The 19,398-nt window shown below is 31.6% G+C and overlaps 1 protein-coding gene across 1 annotated transcript; it reads right to left on the bottom strand.

The window, feature by feature from the left end:
• Positions 1-10,616: 10,616 nt before the first annotated feature.
• On the bottom strand, positions 10,617-16,926 carry LOC143201542 (uncharacterized). The gene is made up of 2 exons (XM_076412667.1): positions 16,691-16,926; positions 10,617-10,656 (listed from the first exon to the last, which is right to left on the bottom strand). Exons 1-2 carry the CDS (start codon positions 16,924-16,926, stop codon positions 10,647-10,649), a joined length of 246 nt encoding a protein of 81 aa, XP_076268782.1. The 3' UTR covers positions 10,617-10,646.
• Between the last annotated feature and the right edge of the window lie 2,472 nt (positions 16,927-19,398).

Raw genomic sequence — 19,398 nt, 5'->3', positions numbered from 1 at the left:
ACCAAATTTATTAAAACTGACGTTAGCCCCAGGAAATCACCAGGCTACGATTTAATAACAGGAGAATTACCGCAAAAACTACCAAGAAAGGGTAAAGTAATAAAACTCACCAACTTGATCAATACAGCATTTAGATTAAAATATGTCCCAGGCATTTGGAAGATGGCGAAAATTATAATGATCCCAAAATCTGGGAAGTCACCAAACGAAATAAAAGCCTATAGACGTCACTGCTGCCAGTAATATCTAAGGTTTTTGAAAAACTCATGTTGAAAAGAATAAAACCGATCATAGAGAGAAAAACCTAATACCAACACACCAGTTTGGGTTTATTAACAAGCATTCAACAATTAACCAGGTCCACAGAATAACTGATGTTATTGAAAGGGCCTGCGAAAGTAAAAAAGTATACTCAGTTATATTTTTAGATGTAGCACAAGCCTTCCATAAGGTTTGGCATGAAGGCGTTCTTCATAAACTACAGAAAATGCTACCAAAAAAACAGAACGAATAATTAAAATCGTACATTACAGTCAGAATGTTTAGAGTCAAACAAAAAGAAGCTTACTCTATGATAAAAGAAGCTAAAGCAGGCGTACCACAAGGAGGTATACTGGGGCCAATGCTTTATTTACTCTACACTTGTGATATACCACAAATGCAGAATATTATGATGGCTACAATTGCTGATGATACTGCGATAATAGCTGTCAGAGACAATAGTGAAGAAGCCTCATGAAAATTACAACAGGCAAGTGACAATATAAATAATTCGACACAAGCTTGAAAAATAAGAATTAATGAAAGTAAATCTGTACATGTGCACCTATAAACAGACCGTACAAGCACCAATAACATTAAATAATACTATCATTCCATATAGCAACAACGCTAAATATCTCGGAATGAATCTTGATGCAAAACTACGCTGGAAGGAACATATAAAGAAAAAAAGAAAAGAACTGTATTGAAATATAGAAAAATGTACTGGCTAATTGGAAGAAAATCACAGTTATCAGTATATAATAAATTGCTATTATATAAGCACATACTAAAACCTATATGGACATACGGAGTTAAATTATGGGGATATTCTGCAAAGAGTAACATAACTAAAATACAAATTTTTCAGAACAAAGGCCTGAGAGTTTTCGTGGGCACACCCAAATACTATAGGACTGATTACCTACATTAAGACTTTCAGATACCCTTAGTTAAGAAATCGAGAGAATTGCATGATGCATTGACTCATGCATTGAGGGGGGCATGAGGAAAGACTCCATTCTCATGGGAATATTGAAGTATTGCAGCTTTTGGATACCACCAGAACAGGACACATACTCAAAAGAATCAAACCATCTGATCTTGTGTAGTGTTGTGTAGTGAGGTGCATATAATAAAAAATACAGCAGTGACATGTATAAATATTATTTTACCAGCGACTGACATAGGGCCGATCATATATTTAATGTTCTCAAGTTGTTACAGTTCTGAAAATAATCTTAGTTATGATACTTTTGTTATAATATTCAGTGGTGTGGTAATTTCAGCTTATCACTACTTTGTTGAATATTGGAACTTAATGGAAATTAACACATGTTATATCTTTTAGAGCTGACCTAAGCAGCAAATATCGATACCCAATAAGCTGAAGTACGAGCTTGTAAAGCTTCTAAGAAGTAGTCTAAATAAATACTAACGTAACAAAAAGTAAAATACATATATAATTATAGTTTGTGACTGACTTGAGAAGAGCAGGAAGTTTTATGTTCGAATGTACATAATTCCGAGGTGGTCCCACTGGAGCCAAATCAGGACCTAATGGGGGAAATGGGGGAAATCGAGGGAAACCCCCAAATTTCAAAGGCATGTCCAAAGTTTTCACATACTTTTTTATCTAAATTAATCAGATATTTGTGTATAATGTTATTCCTGAACTGATGTGACTGAAAAATCGGAAGTCGTTTAGTGTAAACGTCATTTAGTTTGCTTGATCACTAATCAGTTTGAAGTTGGTGCCCAGTCCAGACAATACAAAACTAATAATATAATTTTGTAACATATACACAAAATAGCATTACGAACAAAACAAATCTAATTCGTTTCTCAGTACCGACTTGATCAGTAGTAGTTAAAATAATATTGTAAATCGATAAATAGCTTTAGGTAGGTATTAAGCCAAATTGTGTGTATATAGTAGAATATAAAATACGTGTAGTAGATAGGTTAAATAAGATTTTTGTTCATTTTTATTTAGTTATTACAACGATTATTATGTAGATATTTTATTCTAAAGCGTTTTTTTGTGTGCTAAATATCTAAGTTTGATTATTTTACTTTTTAGTGAGTTCCTTATTTATTTTTTGATGTCAATTCAAGTTATTTGTTAAAAACATTTTTACATTATATTTAGTTATGCAATTAAAATGTATATTCTTTAGGAATAATTACATGTTTTAAATTACACTGTGGACTCATTAAGTTACTCTACGAGCGTCTATGAAATAGCACACCAAATATGTAGCCTGACGCAGTTTTGTTTTAAAGGAAGATGGGTAAAACATATCTAGCCAGGATAAGCTTCAGAGTTTCTAGAAAATTTACAATAATTTTTATAAAACATACAATATTACAAAAATAGGTCACAAGTCATGGACAAAAATTTATTATTATTTTTTTAAGGTATTATTTGAAAATACTCTACATTGCTTTCTGTCAGGTTCTGCCATGCTCTGATATAACGTATGTATGCTGTCATAGTACAGTTGGGGAAAAAGTAACTCAGTTTTTTTCATGTTTATCAAAACGAATTTATTTATATTAGTTTCATATAAAAATAAATGTTATATGTTTAATCCTTGCCTTTGGCCACTATTCTGATACAACCGTCATTACAGAACTTAATAGTTATCTGGGGTATTAATTACTGGGGATTTATATCTTTGTAGTGACCTTGAGGCATGTCCAATTTGACATTTTAGAATAACGGCCTACAAAATACCCAGAAGTATTATCACAGATGTTGAACACGTGCGTGTTGCCAGCAGCGCGGACCAACGAATATCTGGCAACCCCGAGATGTGTATCTAGAATATTACTCAAGCGTACTTTCGATCGTTCAGTTACTGACCATCGTTTACTTCAGACGCGCCACCATCGACTGCCCAAGTCCCGCCTTCAGGTAAATCCAGCGCCGCTCCCTATTATCTACTGTATTTTCGATATTTTTATCTACCAATAAATAACGGTCACAAATTGTAAACAACCATAACTGTTTCATTTAGTTTTACCCCCATTCACCGAGGCGCGAGAGGAAGGAAGATCAATAATCTCCTTTTTTCTGACACGTTAATTTTTCCCCAACCACATATTTTCTCATTTACTCTTTTTGATTATTGTTGCTTATCAATATTTCACTTACTGCACTTTCGCTTTTATTATTTGGATTGTATCGTCCTAATATTCTGGATGTTACTGATAATTCTCCTTCGGATGGTGGCTGAAACAACAAAGAACTTATGTTTAAGCTAATTATATATAGAAGATAGACAAAATAATATGAACACCAACATAGTACATAGTACATTGTTGGATGACAATACTGTTCTGTGACAACAAAAGAGTTAAAATAAGTGATCGTTGATGATAAGTGATCGTCCTAACATGAAAGGACTGAGATTTCGAAACCCTTTATAACGGAAACCAACGCTAAGCTGCGAAAGAAATGGTGCAACGATCATAAAATCTGGATATTTGATGAATGAAGAATGTGATGTGGCCGATGAATCATCGTTTACATTGTTTCCTACAAACAGCAGAGTTTATATATGGAGGGCCCCAAAAAAAATCTACAATACTGATTCCACCTTTCTTGCAGTTAAACATGTGTGAGGTTGGGAGGCAATATCGCGGTATTAAGTTGGTTCTCTTATTAACATCACTAGCTGGATTACTGAAAATTAATATCTCAACATCCTTAATGATTAATAAACCTAAATATATCTGCCTAGATATATAGTACCTAGATATCATCAAATATTTTCTCTAGCTAACACAATCGACAGACGTTAATTGAAAACATGCATTTGCGGCACGCATTACTTTTTTTAATTAATCAAAAGAAAAAAGCCAGTGAAAGTCGTCGTTTGCTGGTAGAAACTTACGGTGAGCGTGCTCTAACCTTAAAAACACGTGAGAAACACGTGCTCTAACCTTAAAAACACGCGTGGTTTCGAAAATTCAAAAGTGTTAATTTGGATGTGAAAGACAAAGACCGACAAACTTTGAAGATGCGGAGTAATGGAAGAGTTATTGGATGAAGGCCCATCCCAAACTCAAAAACAATTGGCAAAAGCGTTAAATGTGGCCCAAGAAACGATTACGAGCAATGGGGAAAATCCAAAAGATGGGAAGGGGATAACATCAATTCAATGACAGGCAAATGGAAAATCGAAAAACCGTCTGTGAAATGATGCTTCAAAGATATGATCAAAGTCATTTCCGAATCGAATAGTGACGGGTGATGAATAGTGAATTAATTTTGAAAACTTTAAGCGCAAGAAATCATCATCTAGCAAAGCGCGCTGATCGACCCCAAGGTCAAATCGTTTAGGTCGCAAGACAATGCTTTGTGTTTGCTGGGATCAGAGTGGCGTGAAGCGTGAAACAGTCAATAGTGATCTCTACGGACAATAAAAGATCAATTTGAACCAAGCATTGATCGAAAAACCTCCAGTTATATATCATCCACGTCTAATCATGCAAAACCGGCCAAGAAAGCGTTGAAAGTACTTGAACAGGATTTAATGTCACACCCACGGTACTCTACAAATCTTACCCCTTCCGACTATCAACTTTTCGCATCAATGGAACACGCGCTTGTAGAGCAGCACTTCGCGAATTTCGAAGTTAAAAAATGGGTCGACGAATGATTTTACTCAAAGGACAAACAGTTATTATGGGATGTCATCCATAAATTGCTTGAAAGATGAGCAAGATGTATTGAATCAAATTATTAACCATTTGAATAAATACACTTTCCCATTTTCTTGAAAATCATGTAGAATTTTTTTTGCGAAAAAAAACCGGTAATAACTTTCCGGTACACCTAGTATTTTGTATATGTCAGATGTTCATATTATTTTATCCATCCCCTGTATATCTCCCATAACATTTACTGTTATTTACGAAATAGACAATTATTCAAATATATTAATGTTTAAATTAATAATAATTAAATAATAATTAATAATTAACTAGATATTTAAGAATTATTAATATGACAATATCTGTAATAATGTAGAGAAGAAACAAAAAAATCCCTGGGCTATTAGGTTATTTAAAATGAACCCTTGTTAAGCAGAAAGCTGGATGTGTTACAATAACAATTTTACGGTACCTGATCGCCCATTCCGGTTATAATTGGCGTATTCCAATAAGCTGCTAATCTGGCCACAGGTTCCAAAGCAAACAGACAAGCCGGGCCGACAAAAGCAATCACGTCGGATAGAAAATGCATATCAGCCGCTAATCCTGGCGCAAGGACACCGCTGCAGGAAGGATAACTGAAAATAATATAACGGATAAACGAATGGCAAGGAAATATATATATATATATATATATATATATATATATATATATATATATATATATATAGTCTATTCAAAGTTTATTTGTATATGCGTCATTAATATGTTTAATATATTGGCTGCCGTAATTTTTAGTTTCGTTTTAGAACCAAACAATATTTTGCTTCTCATTTTATTCTATTTAAAAAAAGATACAATGCTGTCTGATTAGTTCGAACACGTAAACGAATGAGTGTGTCAAAGTCGTCCGGTTGTCAGACGTATGTAAAATTATTCAAAATATTACTGTAGGTTATAAACCGGCAAACGTTATTTTAGCGCTCTGATTATTCTGATAAATTTTAAATCGCTCCGTAATATATAATATCACTTAGTTTGAAAATGCCAATAACAAAAGATAATAAGGATCACAAACTGAATGCGGCTTTATCAAATTAATTTGACCATCTTGATATTGGCTCTATTCGAGATCAAATATACGAAATAGATAAGAACAGTGAGTACACAAACTATTTTATCGATATAAACATAATTTAATAAAACTATTTCAGAGAAAATTGTTAGTCTGAAAAGTATACATAAAAGAGTTACATACAGCTTTTTGAAGGATGTAAGACAGGTAAATATAAATTAAATGTTTCATTGCGTTTATTGCAATTAACTTTTTTCAGAAATAAGCCTGAAAAAAGATATACAGTAGATCGATGGCTGAGCAATATGGTCACATAATATTACGACTTCCTCCAGTGACTCGGAAAGTGAAAGTGACTGAGGGAAACTTTCAGGATATGTGATAATGTTGTACAATGCTGGAAATTCCTGACACAGAGAGATGAGAGTGGAAACAACTAAAAGTTTGCACATAATTAATATAATATAACTGTAAAAAATGGTATTGTAAAGAGTGAAAAATTTGTGTGCACATAACGACAAATTACAAACATAATATGATTGTAATTGTTCAGAATATACATGAGCATTTGTTTAAAATGTGTCACGAGATAAAAAATAGAAACTGTTTTAGATATGGTAAATTAATTACATAGAATTCAGTGATTAATTTTATCAAGAATGATGTACACAGATAGTAGCAGAGGAAATAAAAAATACAGTGATATCAAGATGACTTGATAAGTAAACACACCGTCGAAGGAAACAAGAACTAAACGTAAAAAGGTAAATATGCTCTCGAGTGAAAGTAAAATACATTACTTTGACATATAATTTTTAATTAAGTGGATTAGGCCTACAGGGGGATACCACTACTCAAAAATATGTGTCATGTAATAAAACAACTCTAAGCTACAAACTATTATACCTGTATTCTTAATTGTAGTTTTAAGTTCTTCGATAATATATGCATTAGTTGTACTGTAATGTTAAAATAAATTATATTTGATAACAGTATTTTTGTTTCATTATTTTATAAAATATAATATAATATAAAAGTCAAACTGAACTAAAACTCAGAGTTGATGCGGCAACATTGCGACGATTGGACATCACATTTTTCGATATACTACATGTATTTTTAAAATTTTATAATAATGGTTTGTGTAAACTAGTAATTTATAGCATTCCGGCAATTAACTATACTTTTCATGAGTAATAATAATCATTACACTTTTTTTAAATTTGTTCTATTGCATTAGCTGACAACATTACGAAATGTTTTTGATTGGTTTTCAGGCAAAAATAATAGTTTTCTGTAGTGTATTTTGGCCGGCAATGAAAAGTGGATCTACTGCAATAATCACAAGCTCAAAGATCCAAGAGAGCAATCGACATCGAAGCGGAATATTCATAATCAAAGTCTCACTGTGGACATAGTGGGATTAACACTGTATGTGTATTGTGAATGCTAAAACTGTGAAAAAGCACAATTAAGGTACTTATTTATATGTATTGTTAAAATAAACATAAACAATTAATTAAATATATATAAATTACAGATGAAGAGATTGAAAAAGAAAAGAAAAGCTCACAAGCACTTTCGAGATTATCGGTAGTAAACATATAAGACTGACATATAGGGACTGACATCTTCATTATTATGAATTGCTTTTTGTTCTGGCCTAAAACCAGGCTGTGGAATGCATGACGCATTCCTGATTGCGGAGACTTGACCTGGAATGACAAGTTGGACCGGGTTATGTGGGACTGCCTCTGGTCTTACCAATACACTAAACTAGAACCGCAAAGTTGACCCCTGTGTTTGCTACTGCTACTGCAGTAATTTTGCGGATATGACACCCGCTAACCGGGCAGTCGTTATAGGGCACGAGGACCCGGCGAAAGAACACACGACTGGGTGCTGTCGTATGGGGGCAAAAGTTATGACTGCAGCGACGGATGGGGTTCTTGCAGCCAGGCCAAAAAAAGCAGATTGGCGGTGACGTGGTGCTAAGCGCCCAGCATGTCGACCAGCTCACGTGCGCGTTTTTAGAAGAACTTGAGCTGAGTTGTTATTTGTGGAAGAATTGAGATATAATGTGCTTGATGTCTGGAGTGTCGCTTTCTCTATGAATTTGATTATTTCTGACAAACTAGAGAGCGTTTAAAATTCTCCTGGAGAGCTTATTTTGGAAAACTTCAAGCCTTTTCACCTGATTGGGTATAACAAACTTGAAGAAGACATTGAATCCATAGAGGAGAACAGACCGGATTAACATCTAGTAAAATAAGCATTTTACAGATAGTGGAGCATTGCATTACATTTGGCGGAGATGGGTATGATAACCATTATTTCAGCCATTTTAAGACGCTAGAAAAATTATTCATTCGTGTTGTGTTAAATACAAATGCTAGTAATTTTATGTTTTTCTCTGGTAGTTCTTTTAAAAGTTTTCTGGTTATTAAATCATACCTCGGAGCATTTTCACAATTTATTTCTGCCATCATTGTTTGTTTCATTTCTCTAACTCTATTTTTTTATGTTGAAGGTCCATTTGAAATGACGAATTTAGGAAGCTGGTAATTTTATTTTTTTTGGTCTTTGGATAGCTTAGACGGGAAAGGCTAAGATACAGGTTTTATTCAGTGATTTGAGAAGATATTACATTTCTAATTATTGCCTTTAACTCTAATCTTTGTCATTTTTTAATAGATGAGATATGGATATGCTGCTGAGACCTTTTGAGCTCTCTTTTTGTTTTCCATGACGAATCATCTGTAGCTTCAGTTGGCGTCGGATTTTCCAAGTATTATTTAATTCCTTGGTAACTGACAGCAGCTGATAGCTAGAATCTCAGCATTCTATTTATATTTAGAGGATACGGAGTGATAATGAGTAAAAGGAAAATGTAAATCATAAAGATGGAAGCGCTAGAAGATATAAATATTCCAATTGAGAATGTAAAAATAGATTAAGTAAGGCATAATATGGGTATGGAAATCGAATGTAATGGAAGCTGGAAAAAAAGACACAACTTCGTGAGAAGTATAAGAGTTTATCAGGAGATACTGCAGAAAATAAGAAATACCCCGGCTAAAGCAAGAAAACTGAACAGAGACAGAAAAAATGAAAAGAATTACAAACTATGTAGCCTATAACAGATCAATTGAAAAGTCCCCGGCCTACCATAGTAAAACTCATTTTTTGGCAAAATTTTTTTTATTCAACATAATTCCCAACCCTCCAACTTTTCAATACTATTTTCCATGCGCATCCCAAATACAGACACCATAACCTTGCCAGCCGACTGTTGCGCTTTCCCACGCTTTGGAGCGGGTTCATCGTGTGCAGTCGACTCGGATGACTGTCGATTGAATTATCAATTTGTCGTTGTTTTGGTTTAAAGTGAGTTCGCGCGGCACCCACTTTGCACAGAGCTTTCTCACACCCAAATAGTCGTGAATGATATGATATACACGCTCAGTTGATATCTTTAGAGTGTCTGCTATTTCATTCAATTTCAATTTACGGTTATTTAAAATCGTTTTTGTCGGTAACAACCTATTTTAGGCGTCCACTGCGTTCAATCCTTGATGGTTGATTTTCCTGGGGCAGTGTCGGGAAACTCGGCATCAAGCCAAGTTTTTCTTCAAATTACAGTCATGTACATGAACAAAATACAGTCCCTACAAAAAGCAATATTTTATCGCGAAATTTTTTTTATCCATTTTTTTCACAATAACAAAAGTTGCTTCACTCAAAATGCTATAATTCACAAACTATTGGTCCGACAGCTATCAAATTTATATACGCGTCTTTTGAGGGCTAACTAAAAACATATGGACTTAATTCTAGTAGCGCCATCTATGTGACAGGAAGGAGACTTTTCAATTGACCTGTTAACACATATATGGTAATATGAATAATCTTATAATATAAACTAGTGATTGCCTTGTGGTCGAAATTCGACCATTATTCATACCTTATTCTCACAGTATTTTCAATATAAGATCAGAAACGAATTTGATCTAATATTAATTAAATTTATAAATGCCTGTCTGAATATTATACTAGTATATAAGTATTAATAAGCGTAAATTACTATGCCACTAAACATCATATTAAAATACCATAAGATTCTCAGTAACCTCAGAACATACAAATATATGTATACAGGATCGTTCTTTATTCTTTTATGTTATAAACATAAATATGGAATAATAAATGAAGTAATACATATTTGTATATTAAAACAGAAGATATATGACAAAAAAATTGAAATCGATATTTGAGAGTGTATATTAAAACAATAACAAACATAATTAGGTAATTTATTTTTTATAATTTAGAAATATATATTAAAGCAATGTATTTACAATCATTATATTAACTATTAATTTTCTACAACTTAGATCTATAAAGTAAACAATCAAAATAATTGATTTCAAAATTTCAAAGAATTAAATGTCATATCTTATTATATTATTCATTAAACACCTTAATATTTATAAAACCTTTAAAATGTACTGATAATAATTAATAATTTCTTCTATTTGCTCTATGTGTTCCATCTATGTAAATTATGTAGTTAGTGTCCTTTTAAATCCTGCATATTTTCAGTACTTCATTTATATATTCATATAGTCCTTAAGAAATGCATTTACTAATGAAACCTGAAATTAAACAGAAGTAAATACCACTAAATTTACAGTAAAATCTTAACAACCTTTAGAAATACCTTCTGTAGAATGATGTACTATGTCTGTGTATGTATTCTAATGTATGTAAGTCTGTCTAATGTATATAATAATTAATATAAGTATACACATTAATATGTTTTATCAAATATATATATATATATATATATATATATATATATATATATATATATATATATGTTATATGTGACCATGCTAATCTTAATCATTCTTTATCTAAACTTGCCATAACTCCTTAATAATTCTAACAATATGGGAATAACCGAAAATAACATAAAACACTGCTTAAAATTAATTAACTTTATTTAATAATGTTTTTATCACCCACATTCCATTTTAATAAGATTTGACATATAAAAAACCAACATTCATTTAATTTGAACGAACATTATCCTTTATTTTATTTTATAAACTTAAAAAGGTCTTTATCCCCAGCGAGATTCTATGCCAGGAGGGTATTGTCGGCGAACTAAACTCTTAACCCGCATGGCTTCCCACTGAATTTGATTGTATATTTTGTGTCACCGACCTGACGCCTTTTCCAGGTTTCTTGATTTAGGCATTTTATGTTTTAATGGAATATATTTATTTGTAGCGCATATTACACAAAAATATTAGGCCTAAAAGTCATTCTTCCATATAAGCTTTAACCGTGTCAAATTTTACGTCTCAAATCCTCAAAAACGGAGACAACATTTTCGCTAAGCCATTTGATATATAGATAACATACGTCACAAATACCTAATGATAATATAATGTTATATTTATGAACAAGCAAAAGTAAAATAACGTTAGATGACAAAAACTAATTAAAATTATAGAAAAAATCGTAAAGCGATATATTCTTTTTGGTTTATCGTATAGTTGATATTAAAAGAAAATTCATCGCATATAGATTGGGTTTAGGGTCCCCAAACATATTTCTGCTAAAGTATCTGAGTGATATTTCAGTTCCCTGAGGAGTTGTAGAGAATAAATTTCAAAATCAATCCGGTCAGATAACCGCATAGCAATATAATTTCAATGAGCATTCCTTTATTTAAGCATATATCGTGTTTTTGATTTCTCAGGGGATGATACAAGATACGGTTTCCTCGAAAGGTTTTGTTCAATTTGTTTGACGTCTGTCTCCGGCGTTGATATCTTATTATTCTTCAACTATTTCGAAATACGGCGTCGTCGATAAAAAATCCATAGAAATGTATTTTAATAAATATTTTATTTCACCATACATACACGGTTTACTACTGTATGCTAATAGTTAGATTACTCTAAGTCTGTCTAATAATATTGTTTGCGTTTGATTTATTATTGATTTATTTTACTGAATATATATTTTACTTGCTCTAAGCTGACGAAAGACTACCATGTATCCTGAGGTAATAGATAACAATACTGAACAAAACTATAAGAATTAACTTAACATAATATAGTTATAATTAAATTAATTTCGAAATTGACAACGTAACGATAGAACAAGTAAATTTATTAGTATATCCGGGAAGAGAAAAATAAAATAACAGTTTTATCTTACGGAAAGAAGAGACATCTACTCACACTTTTACTATTCAGATAGTTTAAAAAACAGATAGCCGGATAGTCAGGACGGTATTGCATAACATGTCCCTCCTAATGAAATCGTTATTCCATCTGAACAGCTTGTAGTTGTTATAAAAATTATTTTTTAGCATAGACTGCACCTTTGTGCACCAGTTTGCTTTTAAAGGTCGTCCAAATGTAATTTGTTGTAAAACAGTTGTTGGAATGTTACAACCACACAGTCATTATGACAACTATCGCTATGTAACCAACTCTGATGAACTGGCAGAATAAGCAGGTTTATTTCGCTGTTACCTGCGATATTAAAATTATTTGAGAAACTACTGTTAAAAAGTATTAAACCATTTAGAGAGGTACCAGATTTCCAGTTTAGATTTCAAAATCATCACTCGACAATCGACCAAGTGCACAGAGTGACAGTAACGGTTGTTGAAAAAGCACTCGAAGAAAAGAAATACTGCCCTGATATATTCCTGGACGTCTCATAAAATTTTGACCGAGTATGGCATTTGGGATTAATATACGAAATGAGCAAATTGCTACCGCGGAATTATTCTCGACTGCTAGAATCATATATTTTCGAAAGAAAATTTAGAGTTTCGCATGAACAATTGCCGACGATACAGTTATCATCGCTAGAGATGTACTTCTGTCTGACGCTTCAGAAAAAGTAACAACTAGCAGTGAACAAATGGACTTGAGACTGGAAAATACAACTTAATAGCTCCAAATCAGTTCAAGTTAATTTTGTGTTGCGGTGAAATGACAAAAACCTGATTATATAACCTGACAGATACATCGGAAGTAGAAACATCATGTTAGACAAAAAGCAGAGAAGATTAAACTCAAAGTCAAGCAACTGTACTGTTTATTTGGAAGATACTCTCAACTTGACCTAAAATTGAAGAGATTGATTTATTAGTCAATTATAAAGCCAATTTGAACCTATGGGATGCAAATAGGGGGTTTCACTAAGTCATCAAACTAACTAATAATCCAGCGCATCAAAAACAAATTTCTACGGTTAATTACCAATGCTTATCGCTACGTAACCAACGAAGAGCTGCACGATGAACTCGAAATCAAGTGGATACACGAAATGATTCAAGATTTTGCCTTAAAACATTAATTAAATTTGCTAAATCACAGCAACGTGGAAGCAATACAGCTATTGGACAACACGCAGGAAATCAGAATATTGAAACGAACCAAACTACAGAAGCATATTTAGTGTATAAATGTATTCTTAACTTTAGCTTAAGTAGATTAGTTTTATTTTAATTTGGGAAATACATACTGATGTATTAATCTCTTACTCGTCTTGCTTATGCATTAATACAGGTACAACAAAACAATAGTAATAAATTAATTTGTAAATAAAGATTGTTCTAAGCATATTATTATGTAAAAAGTAATTAATTTAAAAAATGTAACCAACCAAGAACTAAACGACGAATTCGATATCACAGCAACGTAGAAGCCACGAGCAGGAAATCCAAAGATTGAAGGGAACCAAACGAAAAATGCCTATTAATGCACACTACACTACGCTCTTCCTACTATTATATTGATGCAAGTACAACAGCAAAATAGTAATCGGTTAATTATAATTGTAAGATAAGTGACTTAAAGAAATCTTAGATTAAGTATGCTTACAATAATCTTAATTTATAAAATAATATATATTACTATACCCTGTTTACTTTACCCTGTTTACAATATCATGTTTATGAACTTAGCGAAAAACTTAATACTATATAATTGAATTTTTGTTATTATTTACTCTGGTATTTTAAACTTTTATATTTTTAAATTTAATCAATATCCTTTTTTCTTTGAATTGGAATATTCAAAATAATGAGAAAACAATCCATTGTCATATTCAGAGTAAACACCTGTTACATCGGTTTTCTCTCACTCTCTCTCTCTCTCTCTCAACCGGCCTGAATGTGAATGGGACCAAAATTGAAAAAGTGAAGCCACGAGAAAATTATACCCTACAAGCTGATGATAAAATAGTCCAATTGATTGTGGACGCCCTTTGAATATTTAGGTTTACACCGAACCACACGTACTGAACGGTTTATGTAGTTATTTGTCGGGGTCATCAGGACACGTTTGTAACTAAATAATTTCGCACTGATTGAAAATTAGACGCCTTTATGATGAATAAGTTTCGACATTTGATAGACCTCTTGCAATGTAATTGGAATATATCTACGGCTTAGACAACCAAATAAACACACCTACTGGTATAAATATTAATTAATTAATTAAAACTGTTTTTATATATGATTTTTTTTTTGTGTTCGGGAAAAATTAATTACGTATTTCACGATATTTTATCTATTTATTTCTTTTATCTATTTATTCATTTGTGTATCAAGATTTGAAATGAATGTTGTAAAGAATATTCGCAATTATAAAATAGTTTGTAGAGTTTTAGTTACTCATTTGATGAACTTTTTCTGCCCATGTGGAATAAAATAGAAAGTAGAAAGCAGTAGAAAAAAAGCCGTAGAATACAAATTTACAGAAAAGTTCATAATAATTAAATTATAAATAAATTTGCTACAATTTTAAAGATTAAATAGTGGAATAAATAAGTAAAGAACGATACAATTTCATTTGAAAATGTAAGTAAAAAATTATTCTTTATCAAACAAAGCCTTTTAGGAACATAAAGAAACTTTCGATTACTGAAGTCATTCCTCACTGACAGACATTTTATTGAGAAACAGGGTGACGAATACGCTGGGATAAATCCAATATATTCGGGTGTTCCGCAGGGCAGTGTTCTTGGCCCATTGTTTGGCCCATCTATTGTATACTGACACATATAGCTACTACAGCACAAACACAACTGTTGTAACACGAGGATACAATATCAGCCACAAGAAACCTCCAACTTCATCTTCACAAAGTCGAATCAGGATTGAAAAAGTGGTGTATCAAAGCAAATGAGATGAAATCTACCCATGTGACATTCACCTTTTGTAGAAGAATTTGTCCATCAGTAAAAATGAATAATTATAAACTCCCGCACGCAGACAACGTTAATTATCTGGGAAATCATTTTGATCGACATTTTATGTGGAAGAAACATATAGTGACAAATTGTAAGCAGCTTGAACTTAAACTAAACCAAATGTATTGGCTGATATGGCGTAACTCTAAACTATCGATAGACAACAAGATGTTGCTGTATAAGTTAATACGTTAAGGCTGTTAGTGCAACCTAATGTACTCGCTAAACAGTTAAATATGAGCGATGACAGTGAAGTCCGTAGGCTCAAACGCAACGAGCATACAAACTGATTAATAGACATCTAGAGTGAAATATAATAATTTCTAGAATAAGTTAAGTTAGAATAGTCAGAAATAGTTAGGTAGTTAAGAATAGTCTTTAGCGTCACTTACTGAAGCGATCTTCCACATGTCAGCATAGTTTTATTATATAACGGAAATCATATAATAATACTTATTGCCCACGGGCAGATTGTTAAAGTTCTAAGAGATTAATAAATAAATAAATAAATAAATAAATAAATATATATATATATATATATATATATATATATATATATATATATATATTAGGTGAAAAATATGTACAAAAGATAAAAATTATATCAATACATAAATTAAATAATGAAGTTATGTACATAAAGTGAAACAACTACATAATTTACCTAGATGAAATACATGGGATAAATAGTCAATATATATATATATATATATATATATATATAGAAATTATGAATTGAAACATTTTAAGTTGCTGGTAAATATTATGTTGGTTAATGAATGGTTAATGAATTAAAAACTGTGACAATTTTTCATTTGAACCTTTCATTAGTTATTTTATTAATAGACCTAAGTTTTGAGAAGCTAATAATTCATTTAATGATTATAAATACATTACTTTAAAATAATTTCTATATTGTTAAAAATAAAGTGCCTAATATTGTTCGTAATTATTTCAAGATATCAATTTAATACTGCATGTTTAAGTTTATAACTTATAACGAAATATTACATAATTTTCCTCATGATACTTTTGTTAGTGTTCAATAATGTACTAAATTAAACTTATTAACATTTTGTTGTTTATTAAAACAATGCAAATATAATTTCCATAATTATATGCCACTTAAAAACGGTTAGTGATTGTTAGTTCTAGAGATAGTTCGCATATATTTTAATATACAACATTTGCTACTGTAATTAGTATTATATATCAAATATATTTCTGATATTATATTGAAAATATTGTCAAAATAAGTTTTAGAATTATTAGAAATATTATTTTTAAATTATATCTGTATTATGAAGTATATAAAATATAACAGGAAGACATAATATATAACAGGAATAAATTTGGGTCGAATGACTAACTAATTAAAAATAATTATTGTAGCTAGCTTACCTTTTCTGTACTTTTAACAGTTTGATCTTGTGCTGAGCCAAGAAACGCTCGTTGATCTCCTCCAAAGCCATATCAACTGCGGGTCCGCATCTTTCTAAGTCGAACGGATAGTTTAAGTTCGACGCCATCAGAACGCCAACGTTATAGTAGCGAAAGTCCTCGTCAAGTTTCAGACCGATTACCGAGGCCCATTGGTATAATGTGCTTAAAACTAGTTGAATTATCAGATACTTCATGCCGGCATAGGTATATCAGATTATCTATAAAGTACAATAAAATTTCCATTAAAATATGGTTTAATAGTAATTCTTAGATCTATTATACAGCATTCAACATATTTTAGCAGTTAAGAATAATTAAAACGGCGAGCTTCGTTGGCTCAGTAGTTAAGGTAACTTCTACTGTTGCAATAGTCGCGGTTTCGAATCCTGTTGGGTCGTTGTATACTTTATGTTTGTAAAGTGGATAATCCGACGAGGAATAAACATAGCAATCACGCCAGTAACTAAGCTGGGTAAGACTGGATCTCTTCTGGTATGGTTTCTAAGTTGGTTAACTGGCCAGTCGGTAGGATTAATTCCGAGGTCCATGGTTCAGAAACCATGTTAAACTGTAATTTCAATTTACGGTCATTAAAAAAATTTTTGTGGATTTTTTAAATGTTTTCGTCGGTAACAACCTCTCTTGGGCATCCACCACGTTGACCGTCTTCGGTGCTCATTTCACTACGTCTGAACTTAGCATACCAATCCTTAATGGACGCGGCATCTGTAATTTTTCCCTTTAAAAAGTAATATTTTTTCAACACGCAAAATTACTTTTTTTCCATTTTTTTCACAATAACCAAAATTGTTTCACACAAAATGCTATAATTCACAAACTAATGATCTGACAGCTGTTAAATTTATACACGCACCTTTTGAGGGATACATATGGATTTAATTCTAGTAGCGCCAACTATACCGGTATTTTCAATATACAAATTAAAGCTCAATTTTATCAGTAATTCATTAAAAGTAGTTGAACAAAACGTTAATTATGTTATATGAATAAATTCGTTTTGAAATCCATGAAAAAAAGACCAAATTACTTTTTCTCTTTTTTTGAATTTTTCATTTTCATTTGAGTTCATGACTTGAACATCTCTCAAAAGTGAATTCATATTTAATTATAAATTATCAATATTATTAATTGATTATATATTATTTTATTCATGATAGTTAATCGGAAATCTGCCATAAAAATGTTTAAATATGAGAAGACAAGTGGAAAACGATTAAGAGCAAACCGCATGGTCGTAGAGATTCGTGTTTAACAGACCATACACAAACTCATTTTGATAGATTTATGGAACTGCCACGTATTTTCTAAGATTTCAATGAAATGATACTGCTGTAGGATGTTCTTGCATTGGTATTTATTAAACTTTATTTCACTTACTACTCTAAATTAATAAATTACTTATTTTCCCTTGCCTTTCTAATATTCAAATATCACGTCATCATTTCAGGCTATTAAAACTTTACTGCTTATTTATATTATTTAACATTTATCGGTAGAAATAACATGCAATGTCCAACAATGAAAATGTTTCAAGCTGCTATAGCCAATAATTCATATTTTCGTTAGCTTTATTCAACACAAGTGACACAAACACAAGTGACATACAGTCTATTCAAAGCTATTTTGTAAATACGTTATCTAAATTTGTGACGTCAAAACCTCGCAATGTTGCCGCATCAACTCAACCGAGTTTTAGTTCAGTTGGGCTTTGTTATTCAATAAAATTCTAATGTAAATAAATTAATTGAACAAAAATGTTAATAAATATAATTTATTTTAACATTATAGTACAAAACAGTTTATGGGTTAGAGTTATAACCTTTTATCACTATTGCTTTCAAGAATTGTGCATACATCTGACAATTAGACGACTTTGACAGGCTCATTCGTTTACGTGTTCGGATTAATCAGACAGCATTGTATCTCTTTTTAACTAGAATAAAATGAGAAGAAAAATATTGTCTGATTCTGTCATTAAACATCTTGATAACGTATATACAAAAGAACTTTGAAGGGACTATATATTGCTATCAGACAATTCATTGCAAATATATTATATTACAAAGATGTTTTCCTATTAATACATTATATGATATATAGTCTGGTGCAATTTCAATAGCACCTTCTGGTAGGGGATAACAAGCTTTGGCGTATCAGCAATACCTCGCTTTTCTTTCACTCTTACTAAAAAGATACGAACATACAAACAAAATCTAACAGATTGCTGATTGGATACTGTCCATTCATTCCCTCCTCCTAATAGATCGAACTGATCGAACAACTTATTAATTATATTAGAGGAAGATATGGTGTTTTCTTCCATTTTCAATAGAAAATCTGTTTAAGTTATTTGATATCCTGCAAAAAATTGGCTTTTATTATATTACACTTTTTATGTCTCTGATTATTAATTACGTTTCAGAATTATTCCTAAAAAGGCTGCTGGAGTGGAAAATATTTCAACTGGATTGATCTGTCACGAAAAGCAATCATCATGTTGACATACATATATAATGCTTGTTTGAGACTGAAGTACGTTCAGAGATATTTCTCAGAAGCTTTTGACCAGGTGACATACTATACTGTATCTGTTCTACATTAATATTCTGCATGTTGTGTAAAAAACAAAAATCTAAGTACATCAC

Source organism: Rhynchophorus ferrugineus, unplaced genomic scaffold (assembly GCF_030347505.1).
Source record: "Rhynchophorus ferrugineus isolate W39M unplaced genomic scaffold, kcgeb_rfMv2 rfM8, whole genome shotgun sequence".
NCBI classification, from domain to species: Eukaryota; Metazoa; Arthropoda; class Insecta; order Coleoptera; family Curculionidae; genus Rhynchophorus; species Rhynchophorus ferrugineus.
Note: the sequence above shows the minus strand (reverse complement) of the source record. Positions and strands in the feature narration are given on the sequence as shown.